Source organism: Acipenser ruthenus, chromosome 18 (assembly GCF_902713425.1).
Source record: "Acipenser ruthenus chromosome 18, fAciRut3.2 maternal haplotype, whole genome shotgun sequence".
Lineage (NCBI taxonomy): Eukaryota > Metazoa > Chordata > Actinopteri > Acipenseriformes > Acipenseridae > Acipenser > Acipenser ruthenus.
In genome coordinates, this window is record NC_081206.1 from 6,796,015 (window position 1) to 6,814,307 (window position 18,293).

The 18,293-nt window shown below is 39.7% G+C and overlaps 1 protein-coding gene across 2 annotated transcripts in view; it reads right to left on the reverse strand.

The window, feature by feature from the left end:
• LOC117424752 (DNA (cytosine-5)-methyltransferase 3B-like) overlaps window positions 1–17,837 on the reverse strand; it is a 38,427-nt gene extending 20,590 nt beyond the window's left edge. Inside the window, exons 1-2 of one of the 2 annotated variants that reach the window (XM_058991033.1) lie at window positions 17,311–17,837; window positions 11,456–11,542 (exon numbers count right to left, since the gene is read on the reverse strand). In XM_058991033.1, the coding sequence (XP_058847016.1) occupies window positions 11,456–11,542; window positions 17,311–17,325 (102 nt within the window). In that variant the 5' untranslated portion in view covers window positions 17,326–17,837. The remainder of the gene's footprint in view (window positions 1–11,455; window positions 11,543–17,310) is intronic. The other variant, XM_058991034.1, reaches the window with a different exon arrangement.
• Between the last annotated feature and the right edge of the window lie 456 nt (window positions 17,838–18,293).

An 18,293-nucleotide genomic window follows, 5' to 3' on the forward strand; every position in this document is an offset into this window, starting at 1 on the left:
CCAGGAACATTGTTCTTCCTTACAAAGTCCTCAGCCTGCGGAAAGCATAAAGCCTGCATTTAAATAATGCTCATGTTTTTTACAGCCTGGAAAGCTCATAGTGATAGGCAGGCCCCCTGTGGTAATCCTCTCCTGTACAGCACTGCTGTTCGGGCACAGCTAGGTCCTTAACAAGCCACGCTGTGAGGCTGCAAGCACAGGGTAGGGTTAGGAACAATAAGGCATTCTAGACCACTCTGCTCATTCTGGTTACTGAATGAATCCTGCTTGCGTGCAGTGGGAGGAGAGCACAGTCATTGGAACAGCTTGCTCATGAAGGGTAGGATTTGGGGCAGCGGAAACCGAGACATTGGCCATGTCACTTAACCTCCCCGGCCTCAGCTAAGAAGCAGTTTAGAAGCAGGACCCCTTCTTGAAATGTGATGCTTCATCCCAGGCTGGGATACATCCTAGGTGAATGATTTCTAAGCAAGCAGTGAAAGAAGCTAAACAAGGCCCTTGGACAGCAGACGTGCAGGGCTAGTTGTGAGCTGTATGGATCACAGGTGGCTAACCTGAGTTAGTCATATTTAATCATATTGTCTAAAAGGGTAACTATAGTTTTAACCAAATTAATCTGGGCTTCAACAACAACACAAGGTGTGACAAAACAATGCTAGAAACTTAACATTGGTGGAAACTACAAATCTTTTTTATTTTAATCATTAAAAATAGATGGATTTTACACTGAAAGAAAAGCTTAGTGACTCTGGATCTTTGGCAACTCTGTTTTAAAAGAGATTTAGGCCAATCCCTAATGTGAAAGAGCAGCCTTTTAGAAACACACAAGGGGATAATAAAGAAAGCAAGGCAATTGTCTGCCTGCCCCTCTTATTCATTCTGAATCAATGAGGCTGGGGGCTGGGGATGGGGAAGGGAGAGGAGGCAGGGAAGGGTGAGACTGTGAGAAATGGAGGGGGGCAGTGGGAGAAGGATTGAGGGAAGGACCTGTGAAGCGGAGGGGTTGAGGGAGGGCTCTGGTGAGCTGCAGAATCAGGAGGGTGACCCTTCCCCACAAACAGGTCATCTCATTTCACAACTGATTCCTTATCAAAGGCTGACGACAACCGGCTGGGAACAGACCTACACTCAGAAAGGACTGCACTGCAACACACTGCTTGAGAGGCATGTGTTCAGACTAGTGCATTTGGGGCTGACCAGCACCTATTGTAACTCAAAAACTACACAACTGATTATACCCTAGGGGTGTGCTGCTGCAATATCCTCCTCTCTGAATATCCTCCTTCCCAAGTACACAATGATGCACATTTAGAAGGTAAAAAGCATTCCTCTAGTGTTGTGTTTTGATGAGGATCTTATTCTTTGCTATCTATAGAAGTATTTTGCCATGTACCTGGGAAGGGGAAGACATAGGGATGACCACAGCCATGGCCTCACTAACAGCCCATGACCCCCCCACAGGAGGAACAATGCAGCCCATTGTGTTGTCAGGAGCCCCTCCGCCGTCTGAAACATTCCATTTAGTGTCCTTGACTGATCGGATGCTGCACTAAGATACATCCCATAGTGTATCTCTCCTGCGTGCCATATGAAGCACAACGTAAACCCATTTCACAGGATGGCTTTGGTTTTCAGCAGCTCTTGGAATTTTTTATTTTTTTTTGTCTAGTATTATCATTACGACATCACGGCACTGCTGCTTCTTGCAGCTGTTATATTTTATAAGATACCTGGTAGTGCTGCACGAAGCGATTACTCCATTCCACAGGTGAGAGTCACTGGTGTTCATTGGGCTAAATTACCGTTCCAAGTGAAACAGCTGCTTGCACTTGTGTGGACTGCTGTTCTCTGCAGAGTCGAAGAAAAGCTGCAATCATCACAAATCCACGCAGCTGTTTCTTCATTTGTTTCACCTTGAATGGTAAAATTAACCCAATCAAGAAGACCAATGACCCTCACCAGATTGCCAGCACCTGATTTCTATAGAGCTCAATCCGAATACTCGAATCATCAGTTGGTGCAGCACTAAGCTACTGTATACGAAAGCCCTTGACATACAAGGTAAGCAAGTAAACCCCTTTTCTGATTTGAATTCATGCAGGTGATCAGTGTGTTGTTGTTTTTCAGTGGTACACAGTCAGGTACACAGCCCACACTGTTATTCCTCTGCCTGGGGGGGAGGGGGTGCTGTGCATCATTATTATTATTATTTATGTGAGAGTGCGGCAGGCCTGACTGACTTGAGAACGCTCTTCCTTAAGGTGGAATCCCACTGATAACCCTCAGAACATGTCTATTACACCACAGAGAAATGAACCACTGATCACTGCAAGAAAAGGGCACCTGGAAAGACTCATACATAATATAATAGCTTTATATTTCTTTAGAAAATAAACATGCTCCCAATTGCTCCACTCACATCCCTGGGACCTCAAACTCAGGGATCTTATTATTTATGAATTAGTCATTTAGCAGACGCATTTATCCAAAGCAACTTACAGAGAAGGTGAACTATGCATCAACAATTGCTGCTGCTGTCACTTACAATAGGACCTCGGTTTTACGTCTCATCCGAAGGGATGGAAAGAAGACTCCTGTTGCACAGAAGTTTAATCAATTCCAGGTTTTAATACAAGCTTGATTTTGCCACAGTGTATAGGTGACAAATGTGTGTCTTATTATTAAAAACATGTTAAAACCAGGAATGGATCAAACTGCTATGCAATAGGAGTCTTATTTCCATCTCCGCAAACTCTTTTCAATGGAGAGGGGTAACATCAAAAGGATTGGCATGCTACATTTGCATTAACTTGTATTTCAGTATTAGCTGGCATGTTCTGACAGAGTACAAAATCATGCATGACGTGGTGAATCTGGAACCCTGAGTGTAAAAACATCACTTGGGAAAGGTGGATGTGATTGTACTAATTAGATACCAAGTCTAAAGAGAATTGAACTTGCAGAACCTTGAACAAATGGATGTTTAATTCAGTCATTACCTCGCATTCCCATGTGACTCAAAAACATAAACACTGTGACAGTATCCCTTCCTCGAAATGTGGCAAAGGTCCAGGTTTCGACACCTGTAATTTAGTGTTCATGAACAGCAGTCTTCACAAATGATTAATCTACACATGTCCAGAGGCAGTACACCCTGGGAGCACCATTTCCTTACCTCTCCCTACAGAAGTACTACATTTACAGGCAGAATAAATCAGTCCTTTTGTGATTGGTTGTTTTAATTGTGCAGAGTTTCTGCGCTCTGGGTTTGGAAGAATCCATGCTTCAGAAAAAATACAGTGGAAAAAAAAATACAAAAGAAACAATCTGCAGTGTGATCAGTAAGCCTTGAAGAACTGAGTGGGAGAGCTTACTGTTTAGACACACTGTCTTTACAGCCTTGAGCCTTCATATGCTGAAGATGAAACCCTGATTGATGAGACTCAGTGGAAGAATGGGTACGACGGCACTGCAGGTTTAATGACAAAGAGTTCCTAGGCAACTGTTCAAGTGGCCCTTTTCTTACTGCTTCCATTCCATGAAGATGTGTAAGTACCTGCTTCTCCCGCAGTTTCATGCAACTTCAAGCAATCCTCGGGGCCAAAGTAGAGCAGTATTTATTTGGGTTCAATTAGAACAGTACGGTTAGTGATTTAAAATGCCAAGAACAGGCCACACTGATTAATGATTTGTTCACTGAATGAAAATAATAACTGCTCTGCATTTGCCTTGTTAATTACAGCAACTTTTAATTGCACTCCAGCTAAAAGACTATTTGAAATCGGCCCGAGAGACTGACAGGCTGACAGATAGTTTGAGATGGCCCCTTTGCCCTGTGCATTGCAAAGGCAAGGAGTTCAAACCCCACCCCCGCCACCAGTCTCTCCCCACTGTGCTCACATTATAGCCAGTGGACAGTGCAGCCCTGCTGATGGGAAGCCAGTGCATCTCCCCCTGCAGTTTCCCTTCTTTTTTGCATTCAGAAGCTTGTTTGCAGAGCTCAGTTGAAATTCATTGCTCGATCTTCATCGACAATAATCAAATTGAACTGATTGTCACTGTTCACACTGTTAATGAATCAATGTCCATTTTCCTGTGGTGAGTTGGCAGTCATTTTGCAGTGTTGAAGGGTTACACTATCCCGCACTTTACTATTCTGCTTGACTAAGCTTTACCAGTTTCATTGTGATGTACTACACTATATGCAAGCATTCCAAATAGATACCCATGCACACATATGGATTACACAGAAACATGTTCCTCCAGGGTTAATAAGGAATAAAACGTCAGCTCTTTTCACTCATGGATGACCATGTCATGTGTCACAATGCAGCCCCCTGCAGGGAGTCGGGGGTCACTGTGGAGATTCAGGGGGTCAGTAACTCAGCCTTTTTTTATGCTGATTATTTTATCTGAGTTCAAAGAGCCAAACTGGACTCTGCACAGAATCTGCAGCTTTTGTGTGCTGCAGAAAATAAGTAAAGCAAAGTAAGTCAAATCCTTAAGTAAGTCTCCACCAGGTGCCTAAGCCTTGATAGCCTATTCTTCAGCACTTGAGCCAGCAGCTCTGAAAGGGCAGTGTTGGAGAGGTTGACCCCGATTTCCAAAGCTGAGAACCAGGACACATAGATAAAAAATAACATTAAACTAACAAAAAACAACAACCTCTGAGTGCTGCACAACCGCTGCACCTTCCCTCCCGATTCATAGCGAGCTATATGTTATAACCATATGTATTGCGATTTTACCCTTAATTTCTATCATTTAGCATACTTTTAATTTTGTATAGTAACCTATTTTAATATGATTCCTTTGTTTACATAATTAACGTAAGCAGTGCTATTTGGCGTTGTGGGAAACCGGGACTTTTTTATGATTTGGGGAAAAATATGGGAACACAGGGACCTTTTATGGGAAAAGGGGACAGTCTCGGTTAAACAGGGACATCTGGTCACCCTAGGGGTGGATTAGAAACGAGGAACTAATACTGCAGGCCTGTGTAACCTTCATTAACCCCTACACCTGCAAAATCTGTCAGAGAACGAGAAAATAAATACACTAAGGGGCATGTTTTCAAACTGTTCCCTCGAGTCATTCATGAACTTATTAACACCTGTTAATTAAAGACTGGGGGTAACGCTGTCGAACTGCTTTACTCTGCATCCTAAAGACTTCTACTGCTAGTGTCCCCATGGAAGTTTTCTTATTACAATACTGCTGGGCGCTTAACAGTATTGTTTTGTTTTTTTTGAGCCAGCTATCTTCTTAAAATATTGTGTCACAGAATAGATTTCTTTGAGAGAGGTTTTAGCTTAGTGACACCAGGTGGTCTAATGTTGTAATTGCAGTAATGATTACATTTGTGTTTTTTAACTTGCTGTATCCTGCAGCTGGAATAAAGCCGAACTGAAAACAACTGAGATAAGAAAGACTGAACATTTCAAGAGAATTTAAGCCAAGATGGTGCCAAATAGCAGAAAGCATTTCTGTTGAACATGTTGAAGAAAGCAGATAAACCAACAGCAGACTCTGAAGTCCAGGCTCTACAGCAAACATTGTCTTCTCTGCCCGAGGAATTAACTGAAACAGAACAGAACGGCGACAGTCTTGCTCCTACGCACCCCACGTCTGCGGATATCATGGCAACAATCGAGCACTTGAATAAGATAAGAATTTCAATAACATCTCGATGACACTGAGTTTCCACTGAGACTAGAGAAGCAATGTATATTTGAAGCACATAGTTCCTATACCAATATATCCAAACAATGTGGTATTAAGTGCTGCAGTGTTAGAGATTCCATACTCTCTGCATGAGTAGCCAGGGGGATTGCTCAGGAGTTCCACTGTCAGCAGGATCTGCCAGCACCTAAAGAAAGTCATTTAGAGTTTGTTTAGCAGCAATTCAAGCCAAACGCACATCTGGTTTGTTTTGTGTACGGCTCTAGCACGTCGCAACATGCTCCCACTGTTAGGAAATAGTTTACAAAACAACATCATTGTAAGACTAACGTCCTGTTATACAGGCTAGTTTGGCTGGTTAGGGGCATTTGACAGTAACTGGAATAAGATAAATGTGGGAATATAACTCTGCCTTACATTCATAAAAGCTATCTGCTTCGAGAGGTTTTGAAACAGTTCAATACCTTTATCTACATATTTGACGCCCCTCGTACCACACCATGGTGCGGTACAGCAAAGTTAAACAGGTGCTGTCTGCTTATTACACGCATTGGAAACACAGCTACAGAGCAGACAGGGCCACTGCCAGGCTTCCACACACAACTCTAATTAATCCATAACCCTGACCCGGATGGACAGAGTATATTCAACACTGCATTGACTGGGAACTGTCTCCCACACTTTGCTCGTAAAGGGAAACTAATCAGCTGAGGATTATTTCCACAGCAGAAAGCATCTTGGTAGATATGCCTCCTTAGTTTTCCACTTAAGCGTTGATTTAACCATTAATTGAAGAGTGTTGCAGTAAGCAGCTTAACACATTTAAGTCAATACCCTAGTGTGAAAAGGATGGCTGGTGGATAACGTCAGACCAGGAAATGAATATAAACAAACAACGCACTGGCGGGTTGAATGAGCCGCTGGCTGCGCTCTGTGTATATTTACAAAATAAATAAACAAACTTTGAAATAACAAAAGAAAACGGCACGATGGCCAAAATAAACAAACACAAACAAACAAAGGACACGAGTACTTCCAGGATCTTTCACAGTTAGTAGCATTCGTTTACATGCAACACACCTCTTTCCAACTCAGTCTAACACACGCTAACTGTGTAGCCAAACTGCAGGTCTTTTATATTATAGAAGAGCGGATAACTAGCTATTAATTATCTTATTACCCTCGGCCATAGTCTGCACAAGTTTAATAAGGATGCATGACTGTCAGCTAGTTAAACAATTAGTAGCTGACAGTGACACATTCTTATGAGGTATTTTTTAAAAATAACAAAACACTAACAGAAAATGGGTGACGTAACCTCGCTCCTCCTGCCAAATAATAATACATAATAATAATATAATATGCACAGGGGCGGGGACTACCCCATCACACCTAGTTAAGGGAAAATGTAACCTTAAGGCTGCTGTCACTTCTGGTCTGTCATCCCAGAAAGAATTTTGGGTGCAGCAAAAGGGCATTGTCCTCACTCCTGTTTCGAGGTCTGACTGATAACCCCTGGAAATGATTATTTCAATTGGAAGTTCACTTGTTGCCTGCTCCCAGTCAAAGCTGTCAGAATTGTTTAAACGCATATAGCACCCTGCATGGTTTGGAGAGAGGGGCAGAATATGCAATCGCTCTCCAAACCTCCAGAGGGCCGTTCCATGCAAGTTTGTAACAAAATGACATGTCAGCAATATCAGACTAATGAGAAGCCCCAGATTTTTGTTGTGGCGGGTTAGCTGAAGTTTGAACATCAGAAATTCTTGAGCGTGCCAATGACATTTCGACTTGTGGAATGCAATATGTTTTGGAATGGTCCCAGTGCTGAAGCTGTCATTGTTTCAACATTTTTCTACTGCAAGACAGGTTGAGTGACAATATAAATAAACTTCAAGGCTCCCCTATTAAATATAAATTAGTGCAGTAAGGGTAAAGACTTTGGAAAGTGTAGCAGTAGAGTGAAAGCATGGGGCAAACCCAAAGAGAATCACAGAGAAGAACACCAGCCATAGGAACAATACAATACGGTACAATCACTAAGAACATTTATGTACCTCAAATGCAAAACTTCAACACAGCAAATGGGTTATATGTTATTTGGACATGAAAGTGTGTACCAAACATATATTTTATGACACACACATATAAGACATATACATATATACATATAGGTCCTTACATGTAAGCAACATGTATTATATGTATTATAATATATTAACTACTGCATATACAAATATACGGTTACAGTTTCATATGGGTTCATAGGTGAAGGCAATGTCTCACTCTACCAGTCTTTCAAGTAGCTGATTCAGCAAAATGGAGTTAGGAACACATGGAAAAGGATTAGGCAAGGGGCCTCACTCCTAGTGGAGAGGCTCAGGGGGGAGGAAAGGGGAGAAAGAACAGGAAGTGGGACAGTAGGGGGAGGGGTGGCTGAAGGAGTTGCATGCCTGATGGAAACAGTTCATCTGCAGTGGATTAGGTGCAGAGAAGAGAATGTTCCCTGGGCGTGCACATTTCCACATGCAGGTCTTTCAAAGAGGTGATTCTGAGCTCTTAACTCAAGAGGCTAAAGATACTTATCCACCAGCGCTGGCTGTTACACAGGTCGGCTACATCAAGCAGTCTGATCACTGAAGAGCTAACTTCCAACATCAACATGTATACTGTGACGGAGTGACCCTAAAACCTGTCTTCCCTTGTACAAGGTGCGAGCACCTTTTTTGAGTGAATGGTATATGCGGCTGACTCTTTGATAGAAACAGTTTAATTTATTAATGATGGGAATGGGAATGTAGAAATGGGAGCCCAGCTAACAAGATTTAAGTTTTTTCAGGTATCAAGGAAAGGCCCTGGCTGCCCACACCTCTGATGTAAAACGCTGGATGCACAGGCCTGTCGTGGTGTTCGCAGAATCAGTACGAGCTGAGCCTGGCGGAACGTGCTGAGTTATTAGACATGAATTGGATGATTTAAACTAACCTGTATTGATTGAAATAATATGATATACTCTTTGTCAATAATTATAATAATACTGTATATGTTCCTTTCAAAAGGATCTGTATACTCAGTAGAAAACTAAACAACAAATATTTTAGACATTACAATATACATTAAATTAAAGAATATAAATGTTTAGTTTATATAAAGGTTTTACTGCAATAAAAAAACAGGAACTGTTAGGTTGGAATATTAGACAAATAAAGCGTAAACTGTATTCAATAATTTTAGTACACAAAAAACCTACAGAAAAATAGCCTTGCCCTTATCTGCTTGCAAGCAGAGCGGTGCTACATATGGAAGGTTTTTTTTGGTAGTCAAAGTGAGATTTACTTGTAGTCCACAGTTTTGAATCCAAGCTCTTTCTATGATAAGAAAACCTGGCAGTCGTACCGAGCATTCCACGTATTAGAGGAGTTGTGTCCAGTATCAGTTCTTATCTAATAAGTAGTGACTTTCTTTGGGAGAAAACTGACTAATGCGGTGAATTTGAAGAAGTGCTTACAATGGTGTTTCATATGAATCAAAACAATAGTTTTGGCAAGAAAACAGGGTGTCTGAATCCTGCTTGAGCAGGCAACTTTTAGAAACAGAGAGGTCAGGTATAGTCCGAGAATGGCTCAGTTAAATAAGGTGGTTATACTTAACATGTTTATTATAGCTTACATTTAAATGAAACTAACTGAACTGACCACTGTATGCTTATTCAAATGCAGTCTTTGTCCCAAACTTTGTTAACACACATTTGTATATGAAGTTAAACTGGCCCATTGACAACACACTGAAAAGGTAACATAATATGCAGCTAAGATGGACATATGAGGTTGTGTGGTCCAGTGGGCAAAGAAATGGGCTTGTAACCAGGAGGTCCCCGGTTAATATTTTTTGACCCAGCTTAATATAATCAAATAGAGCTAGTGTTACATATTAAAAACATCTCTCATATATACACATATATTTGTATTATATTATAGCAAGGTTTCTGTGATCTTTGGTCCACCTGACTTTTTAGAAAAAGGAGGAGTTGGAAAAAGAGTGATGAAATCATGTTCCAATATTTTTTGGCAAGAAGTTATATCCAATCAGTTTGAAAAAGGAGTTGTCCAGATCCTTCTAGAATGTATAATTAACTTAAAGATAAGAAATGTCAAGGCCGAGTGATGATTAGATTTACTTGGGACTGCTGATGTATTCAATGGAGGGGAAATCCTATATAAGCCCAGAGCAAGACCCCATTTGATACCATTAAACTTGATCTTGCAAACTGACGTGGTCCATGCTCTGAGGGTCTCTGAAAAACTGATTGCTGTTTGGTCAAATTTAGAAGTCTCTGCCTTTTGAAGACAGTTCTTATTTTTCAATATATCCTACACTACACTTCCATATACTGGTAAGCATATATTTGAATGTAATATCTCTTTTATATTGATGCATATAGCTATAAGGTATAGAAATTATGTTTTAGTCTTAAAAGAGTGAGATATATATATATATATATATATATATATATATATATATATATATATATATATATATATATTTTGAATGTTCTAGAATTTAGCGGGAGTTTTTAGCTTTTTGCATTTTATAGCCTAAAAGCTAAATATATGATAACCATATTTGTATTACTGTATTGAAGTATTAATGCAGTTAAACCAGTAAAGGCACTGGAAACGCCCAGGCTGCATGTCAACTGGGATTGGAAGTAGTCTGTAACTACACAATCCATTTTTAAGCATTTAATAAACCGAAGGAGTACTGATACTACTCTGATTCGTTAAAACTTCAAATTAAATGAGTCTGTGTCATTTTCTTGATTATTAAAAAGTCATCTGGATACGTTGCAAGCCCAGTGCACAAACAATCCACTTACAAGAGTCCGAAACATCTTTATGTCCTCCTGAACGTCTCCCCTGAGTTTAAGAGTTTGCTCAGAGCATATATATATATATATATATATATATATATATATATATAAGTATGTGCGAAAAATCTGACAATACAGTTCTACAATCTGAACTGCATGAACGTAAAACTGAGATAGTGCTTTTCATATGTTTTCAGCTTAGGCTGGCATGTCAAATTGTCTGTGCAAACGAAAGTTATGTTTCCTTCATAGTTACAGACTCATATGCACACAGCAGTCGTTCATGTTTTCCCAAAAATTGTCACAACTTGCCCCTGTTCCCCCTTACTGATTAAATAAGTCATTACTCAAGAGAAAGGGTTTCCAAACAAACCTCTTTGTAGTTGATAGTGCTGATAGTTTCCACCCTTAACAAAAACATTTCTGATTCATGTATGAACTAACACACATGCTGTACTTAATTCCCAAAGATGGGTTTCAAGTTCTTTGTTGCTGCAAAGATGGCCTTGAGGGTCTTTACAGAACCTTTTTAAACCTTTTTAAACTCCTCACTGGGTGCCATTAGCTACTCACAGACACTTCCATTTGAATCTTTATACACTGGAAACAAGACCTTTGCTCCTCTGTAGCACTGAATAAGAAACTGTTATTGAACAGCAGAAATCTCAACACTTGTAGCATAGGCACTTCTCTATATGAAAAACAAGCAAGTGTGCTAACATACAACCCCTACCGCGGCTGTATCAAGCTGGAGCTAAGGGTTTAATCAAACAGCTTTTCTAGCAAAGTACCTTCCATTGGAAGGCTGACCCACTGATTTTTCAATGTAACATGTGTCCACATAGTTATGCATCTTCCACATGACAACAATGCAATAGAAGTGTGACCATCCTTGTGGCTTACCGTTGCTGTCATCTTGCCACCTTTGCCCACAATGGTCGAGGAACACTCGGTTGACGGCATCGCTGGTCCCGGTTCTGTTTCACTATCCTGCGGCCAGGGAAGAAGCAGAGAGACTCATTTTCAAACCATTTCTAGAAACTCTGATCCAAGGAGTCCAATAATTGTGAACTGTTCAGTTCATCTTTAAAACCTTCTAGTCCTTGTTTTTTGATACAAAACAAAAATCACTAATAACCCACTGGATAAAAAATGCAGACAGATGTAAATGTTTTACATGAACTTATCATTCAATTATGATGACAAATGGTGGTTTATATAGGCTGCCACTGGCATGTATTTCAATTTGGATTGGTGAGTCTGCTGCTCATTGAGGGCTTTAGGGTGTACAATACAGTGAAGGAGGTCTAATGATGTGAAGTTCCAAATACAATATCATTCAAGGTCACGATCCAACGGATGAATATGATGGCCCTCTTTGTATGACTTGATAATGGATAAAATTGTAATTACTGATGGCCTTAAAGTGGTGGGGAAAAAAGTTAAAATAGCAATTCATCCTTCTGTCAAAAGGCTTGCGCATTATTTCCCCTGCCATGATCTGCAGTACAGCTGCTGGGCCAGGAAGTACAGTACTTAATCAGTTTTCACGGTTTCCACTGGACAGAATGTTAAAAACCAGTAAGTCATGTCAGGGAAACTTTCAGAGGAACATCTGCAGCCAAGAAACAATCTTTCTCATATAGGGGGCCTGCCCACGAGTACAGTGCAAATGAATGGGGGGCATTATATTTTAAACTGAAAGAAAAGTGAAAATGTCCATTTAGCAGCTGGGTGCAGCTGAACCTCTAGCAAATACTGGTATTTCCCTTTCGACCTGAGCAAACTTCCCCTTTGTGTTGCTTAAACGGCTGGGCTCTTTACAGGTAGCAGAACTCCAAAATAAGCACATACAGCTATGGCCAAACGTTTTCCCCTTTACAATGAACTCATTTTGCTGCATAAAGTCGAATGAAACCTGCTGAATAATGTTATGTTAACATATTGAATTACATACCGCTTTGTAGGTTTCCATATACTTAACGAAAAACTGACAAAAATAAATAAATAGATTTCGAAATCTAACATGAAATACTGTACTACTATTACGGCTTCCGGTCGACTTTTTCAATATCATTTTATAGTTTCTTTGATTACATGATGCTAAATAAAAGATCTACATTATGTTCATATATATTTTTTTTCTTTTTTAATTATGTCTCAATCCTAAAATTCTAGGTGATGCAAAACTTTTGGCCATAGCTGAAAGTTATTGGTTTTGGACCAAATTTAATTAAAAACATATATGCATTTCAGAGTTTATCCTGGAGATTATCAGACAAAAGGGCAAAATGAGACACCAACACTCGAAAAGAAAGTCTGTTATCCCTGAAAGACTGTGTATACTTCTTAACCTGCCACATCCCATAAGCTTTCTAACAGAAGAAATGAAAAATAACCTACACCCATTTAACCCCAGCTCGCTATAGGCCGTGAAGGACAGCTCTGAAGCCCATTGGGTAAACAGGGTTCCCTCATTTGGGTGACCAAAGGTGGAAGGGAGCCATCTACGGAACAACACTTTGTTGTAACACAAAAGACCCTGGCATTTTTTCTAATTGTGATCCCTTTGGGCCAACTGTATATCTTATGTTTAAGTTGTATGCGGTCTATTTTATAATTATTATTATTATTATTTATATTTATTTGGCGGACGCCTTTATCTAAGGTGACTTATAGGGGTCTGTCACAAAGACGGCCGGAGTGGGTGGTGTCAGACCAGAGCCAGGAAGTAACACACACAGAGACTTGGAGTTTGGTGGAGCTGAGCGAATGGTTTCGCTCAGCATTTAATAAAACAGCACAGAAAATAAAAGGTTTTAAACACAAAAACACGGGACACGGCACTTACGCCAAAATAAACAGACATACAAAACGACTAACACTAAACAAACGGTGCAGGACAGACGAACAAACACGGTGAGTGAGACAGTTATTCACTTTATATTTACGTTCTTTCTTATTATTTAGTTTCTCCTTCTCCACACTCGTTCTCCACTCACCGAACACCTAACCCTGAGTGAATGCTACGTGTCTCTATATATACTGTTGTGCTGGGATTCAATTACTAATTAATTATCCACTTGAATCCCAGCACGTGAATTAATTCTGTGCAACCCCGTGCTCACATATTACATTTAACCAGCACGTGAAGTGATTTGTGCTCTCCTCGTGCCTAAATACAAATCTACACTTTTTAAATACACGTGAAACACAGACCCGTTTATATCCCGTGTACCAATGACTATACACCAACATTAACACACGCAACATACAACACATAACACACAAATACACACAGGGGCGGGGCGCATTGCCACAGGGTCACAGAGCAATAGAGGGTTACAATGCAAAATCAATATTTAAATACAGTAAGCTATACTGTATTTCAATATTACTACTAAAATACACTATGAAATACAATCTAAATCATGGTGGACCTAAATCCTGCCTCTATACTAATCCCACTGATGACTTACTGATCTCGCTTTAGTAACATCACAAAATACAACGTAAAAAAGAGATTACTGTATTAGGATTTGAAAGGGCAGCCTGTCACAGCAACAGTACTACTCTATCAAAACCAGCAACCATGACCCGCTCCCTTTATATTTGTTTTGATGAAAGTAAAGAAAGTAAAGAATTTTTTGTCTAGGGCTTTTGATGATGAGGACCCAGGTGCTTTCTGCAAACAACTTTGAATAGAATGAACAAAATGACCCACAAAAGCTTGCACTCCCCAGCACAGAATCACCAAGCCCCAGTAATAATAAGCCAGACTTTGATACCTCCACTTCTCCTCTTCTTTACCCCTCCTGCCATTGTCACAGTTGATCCACAGATATGCTGGCTGCATTGTCTAAACGGCAACCCCACAATGGGAACTCACATCAAAGAGCAAGGCAGGGAATCGGAAGGATTAAGGATTTCTTTAAGACGTTAGGAAACTCAAACCAGAGACAATGAAAACCAGGTCTACATAAAATGATATGTACAATGGAAACAGCATAACTGCCAATCTACTGATGTTCCTTTTAAACAAATATTCAACGTTAACCGCAGAGGTGTACAGCTGGTACAACACATTAACCCCATCAACATCAGGCACCCAACTAACCCGGCTGCCACTGAAATACTGACTCAGTACAAACAATGTCCTGTTGTTGGTTTATCTTCCAGCAGTTTGGTATTGCATCAACTTGTTATGGGAAACCAAGCACTTCCCATGAATTTTAACAAGTGTTAATTACATATTGAAATTACCACACTTTATTATGACTTACGATGAATTGTTGTGGAACAAGCTTGTGAACTCTTCTCCAACAGATTCCCACCAAAGAAAACAGTGTATTGGAGAACTTTTGAGTGGAACGTACAAATGTGTAAAAAAAATACACACGCAGGGGTGTGTGACATAGTAAAAGCATTGCGAAGTGTCGAAAAGAGGAGAAAAAACTCAGTGGAATCGTGGAAAACACATGGACGGTTAATCACAGACTTGCAAGGTAAAGCACTGTAAGACACCTTGGGAGCAATAGTAAAGCATGGTATGTCCATTTCACTTCACTTCTCATTTGAATTGGGTATTTGTCTCAAACGTTTCTTCTAAACAGCTATGCGAGAAACAAGACATATTTCAAACGAGATAAATGTCAGAAACTGGAAAGAGAAATACATTTGAGCTGCACATGTGAAAACTGGCCTGCTTTATTACATTGCGAGTGTATATTCCACAATATACAGAAATATAATAAACTGTGTTTTGTCATCTTGGATTGTATTTTTTTCTATTTTATTTATTTCTCTTTAACTGCTCGGGTTTCTGAAATATATCTTGCTTGTCCCCTTTTGTTTCTCTGATAATAGTTTTAGGAGAAAGCAGATCCTCAGGCCTTTCTCCGGAAGTGAAACAGACAGGAAGAGCAGCATTTTCCCTAAGGGATGGTACCAGTATGGGGACAGCATGGGAAAGTGGAAGCTTAGCGTGCAGTAGAGTGACACAGGTCTGTACGGGTCTAATCACTGCATATCAAGCACTGCTGATTAGATCTCTAACATGGCTCCAGACAAACTTTTCGCCTTTGGAACCAATGACTGCAAGGCCAAAAAAAATGGTTGGTTCTTACCATATTCAACTACTTAAAATATAACAACAACATTTTTGATATTTGCAAACCATTCTTCAATGGCCCCTACCCCCCCCCCCCCCCCCTAAAAAAAAAAACAGTTGCCAAAAAATGTTTTAGTTGCAGTCTGGAGCCCTGTCTTACCATGCATGTCAGTCACTTTAGTGGGTCTTTAAAAGTGTGCAATAATATTTTAATCAATTGAATAGATGCTAATATATTTAGTTAGACTAATTAATTGCTGCAGGGGATAACTGAAACTTTTTAAAAATAGCTGACTAAATGCACTGGCAGGGAACTGTGCCAACACTGAACAGGTACCTACATAAGTGAAGAGCATGCACAGTACAGTTCAATGCAAATCTTGTGCACCTGTACCAGTCTAGATGGCGCGATGTCTCATCAAGTTCAACCCATTCTAATCGTATACAGAACATGGGAATTCCAGTGGTGCGAGACACTTCATTTCACAGTAGCTGTGATGTTCTGGTAACCTGCGTTGCACAGAATTATTATCTATACAAACTCTCTGCCACTTAATCTCAAACCCAGGGCTAAATAAAAATAAATAGATCAATGGATTTTTAATTGTATCCAGAGAAATAATTAACCTTTGGAAATGTAAGAAAAGGAAACTAATTGCATAGAGGATTTGCAGCTCGCACATGGGTTGCATAAGCTAACGTGAATACAAAACCAGCAAATATTTAACCAAATCATTTTGGTGCTATTGAAGTGTGACAATGCAGACAATCAAGTACATGGATTGAAAGGGTTAAAGTGCTTACATGTTAATGATCCATAAAGTTAACCCTGGTAGAAAATACTTTTCTGACATTCCTACCTTCAATGATAACTTTCTGAGCTTTTCAATGCAGTACTTTGCAGTACTTGCAGTAGCAGCGTGTCCAAAATGCTATTACTAGTAATGCTATTAAAAAAAAAAAAAAATGCATCTGTACCATCATCATACTGTTGCACAAACAAATGGCAAGCACTATTAGTCGCGCAAACCACAATGGCAGAACCACACGAACAAGTAGAGATTGTGTAAAACACAGAGGAGAACGTCTGGGCAGCACGGCAGATTCACAGGAAATCAGGGCAAACAGAAAATAGAGTGCTATTTATGTGACCAGAAAATGTATTCAATTCCAAACTTTAATTTGACACTTTCTTAATATATATACAGTACAAAGTCAACCCTGTGTCTAATAATTCTTTTAATAACATTTTGAATAATAAAGTATCATTTACTCAGTTGCTCTCCGTACGGTACACTGCGATGTTGGTCGGATCGCTGCAGGATACATTTTTGTATTTGCGGCAAGCACAGTTGCATTTTAAAATATAAGAACATCTACTGTACAAAACTTTTTGATAATGCATAATGAAATACCAAACGTTAAACCTCGCGTTAGAAACTGCAGATTACCTTTGTATGTGTAAATCACATATTAAGCTAAATCAGTACCTACACACAATAACAATTAATGTACTGTAAATCCAGATATTACACCTTCGTTCTGTTACTGTGGTGTTAGTTTTAAGTTATATATGCATAATGCACGCTCTTATCTAAACACTGTATACACATCAATATAAAAATCCTTATCATGAAATAGCATTTACCTTAATAACATGCATCACGCCGACATCATAGAGTTTACAGAATGCGTTGAGATTGGAATTTACCTGAGCGCTGTGCAATGTGAAGTTAGACGTTAGGTACAGACAACCGATTGATTTCTCCTCGTTACAGTCTTGCGGTTCAAAGGGGTCGGGGTCACGTTTCCCCCATGCCAGTCGAGTGATTTCCCGGTGTCTTGGCAAATATGTAAATTGTGTTTCAATTTTTTTTTCTTCTTCTATTACAAAGTGCACAGGCGTGGGTTTTCCCGGGTAACGAAACACTGTGTCTAAACAAAACTACATTTACCTTGTCTTTAACCCCTTGTACAACACTGCACACGTTTATCCCCGAAAGTTTCCTAAGTGGAATACTGTACCAATACTACAAGCGCGCTACAGGTTTCAGTTGCAGCGACTTCTCTTTGCTGGCCTGCTTGTTCACCGTGTGCTCCCAGTCCCTCTCCGCAGTGTCGGGTTTCTTTTCTGAATCATGCTGCATGTACAGACATAACCAGAGGTTTAGGAAATATTTGTGCCAGCAGTTCCTGTTCGCGATTCACCATATTACCGCATAAGTTAAAGGGACAGCGTCCATTTCACTTATTCTTATTAAGGTTTTTCGGGTTGACTGTGTTATACAACGTGCTGCGCTGTATGGAATATTACACTTTAATATTTCGTGTGTTGTTTGTGAAGTCCTGGAGGCTTGTGTAATGTCCCAATATAAAATAAAGCTTACAATTACATTCTTTACCCGTGTCCATGATGTATTCAGAACACAGTTCATCTTTGAAAAATAATAATAAAATACATTTTAAAAAATATATATAAATTTTGATATCTTCATCGTAAAGATAATGACACTCAAACGTCCAACCATTATACAAAATATAATATACATCTACTACTATATATCAAAGCAATTTTTTGTTTTTGCCAGTTCAAGACACTGAAACTATATTTGCACCAACTGATACAATTGT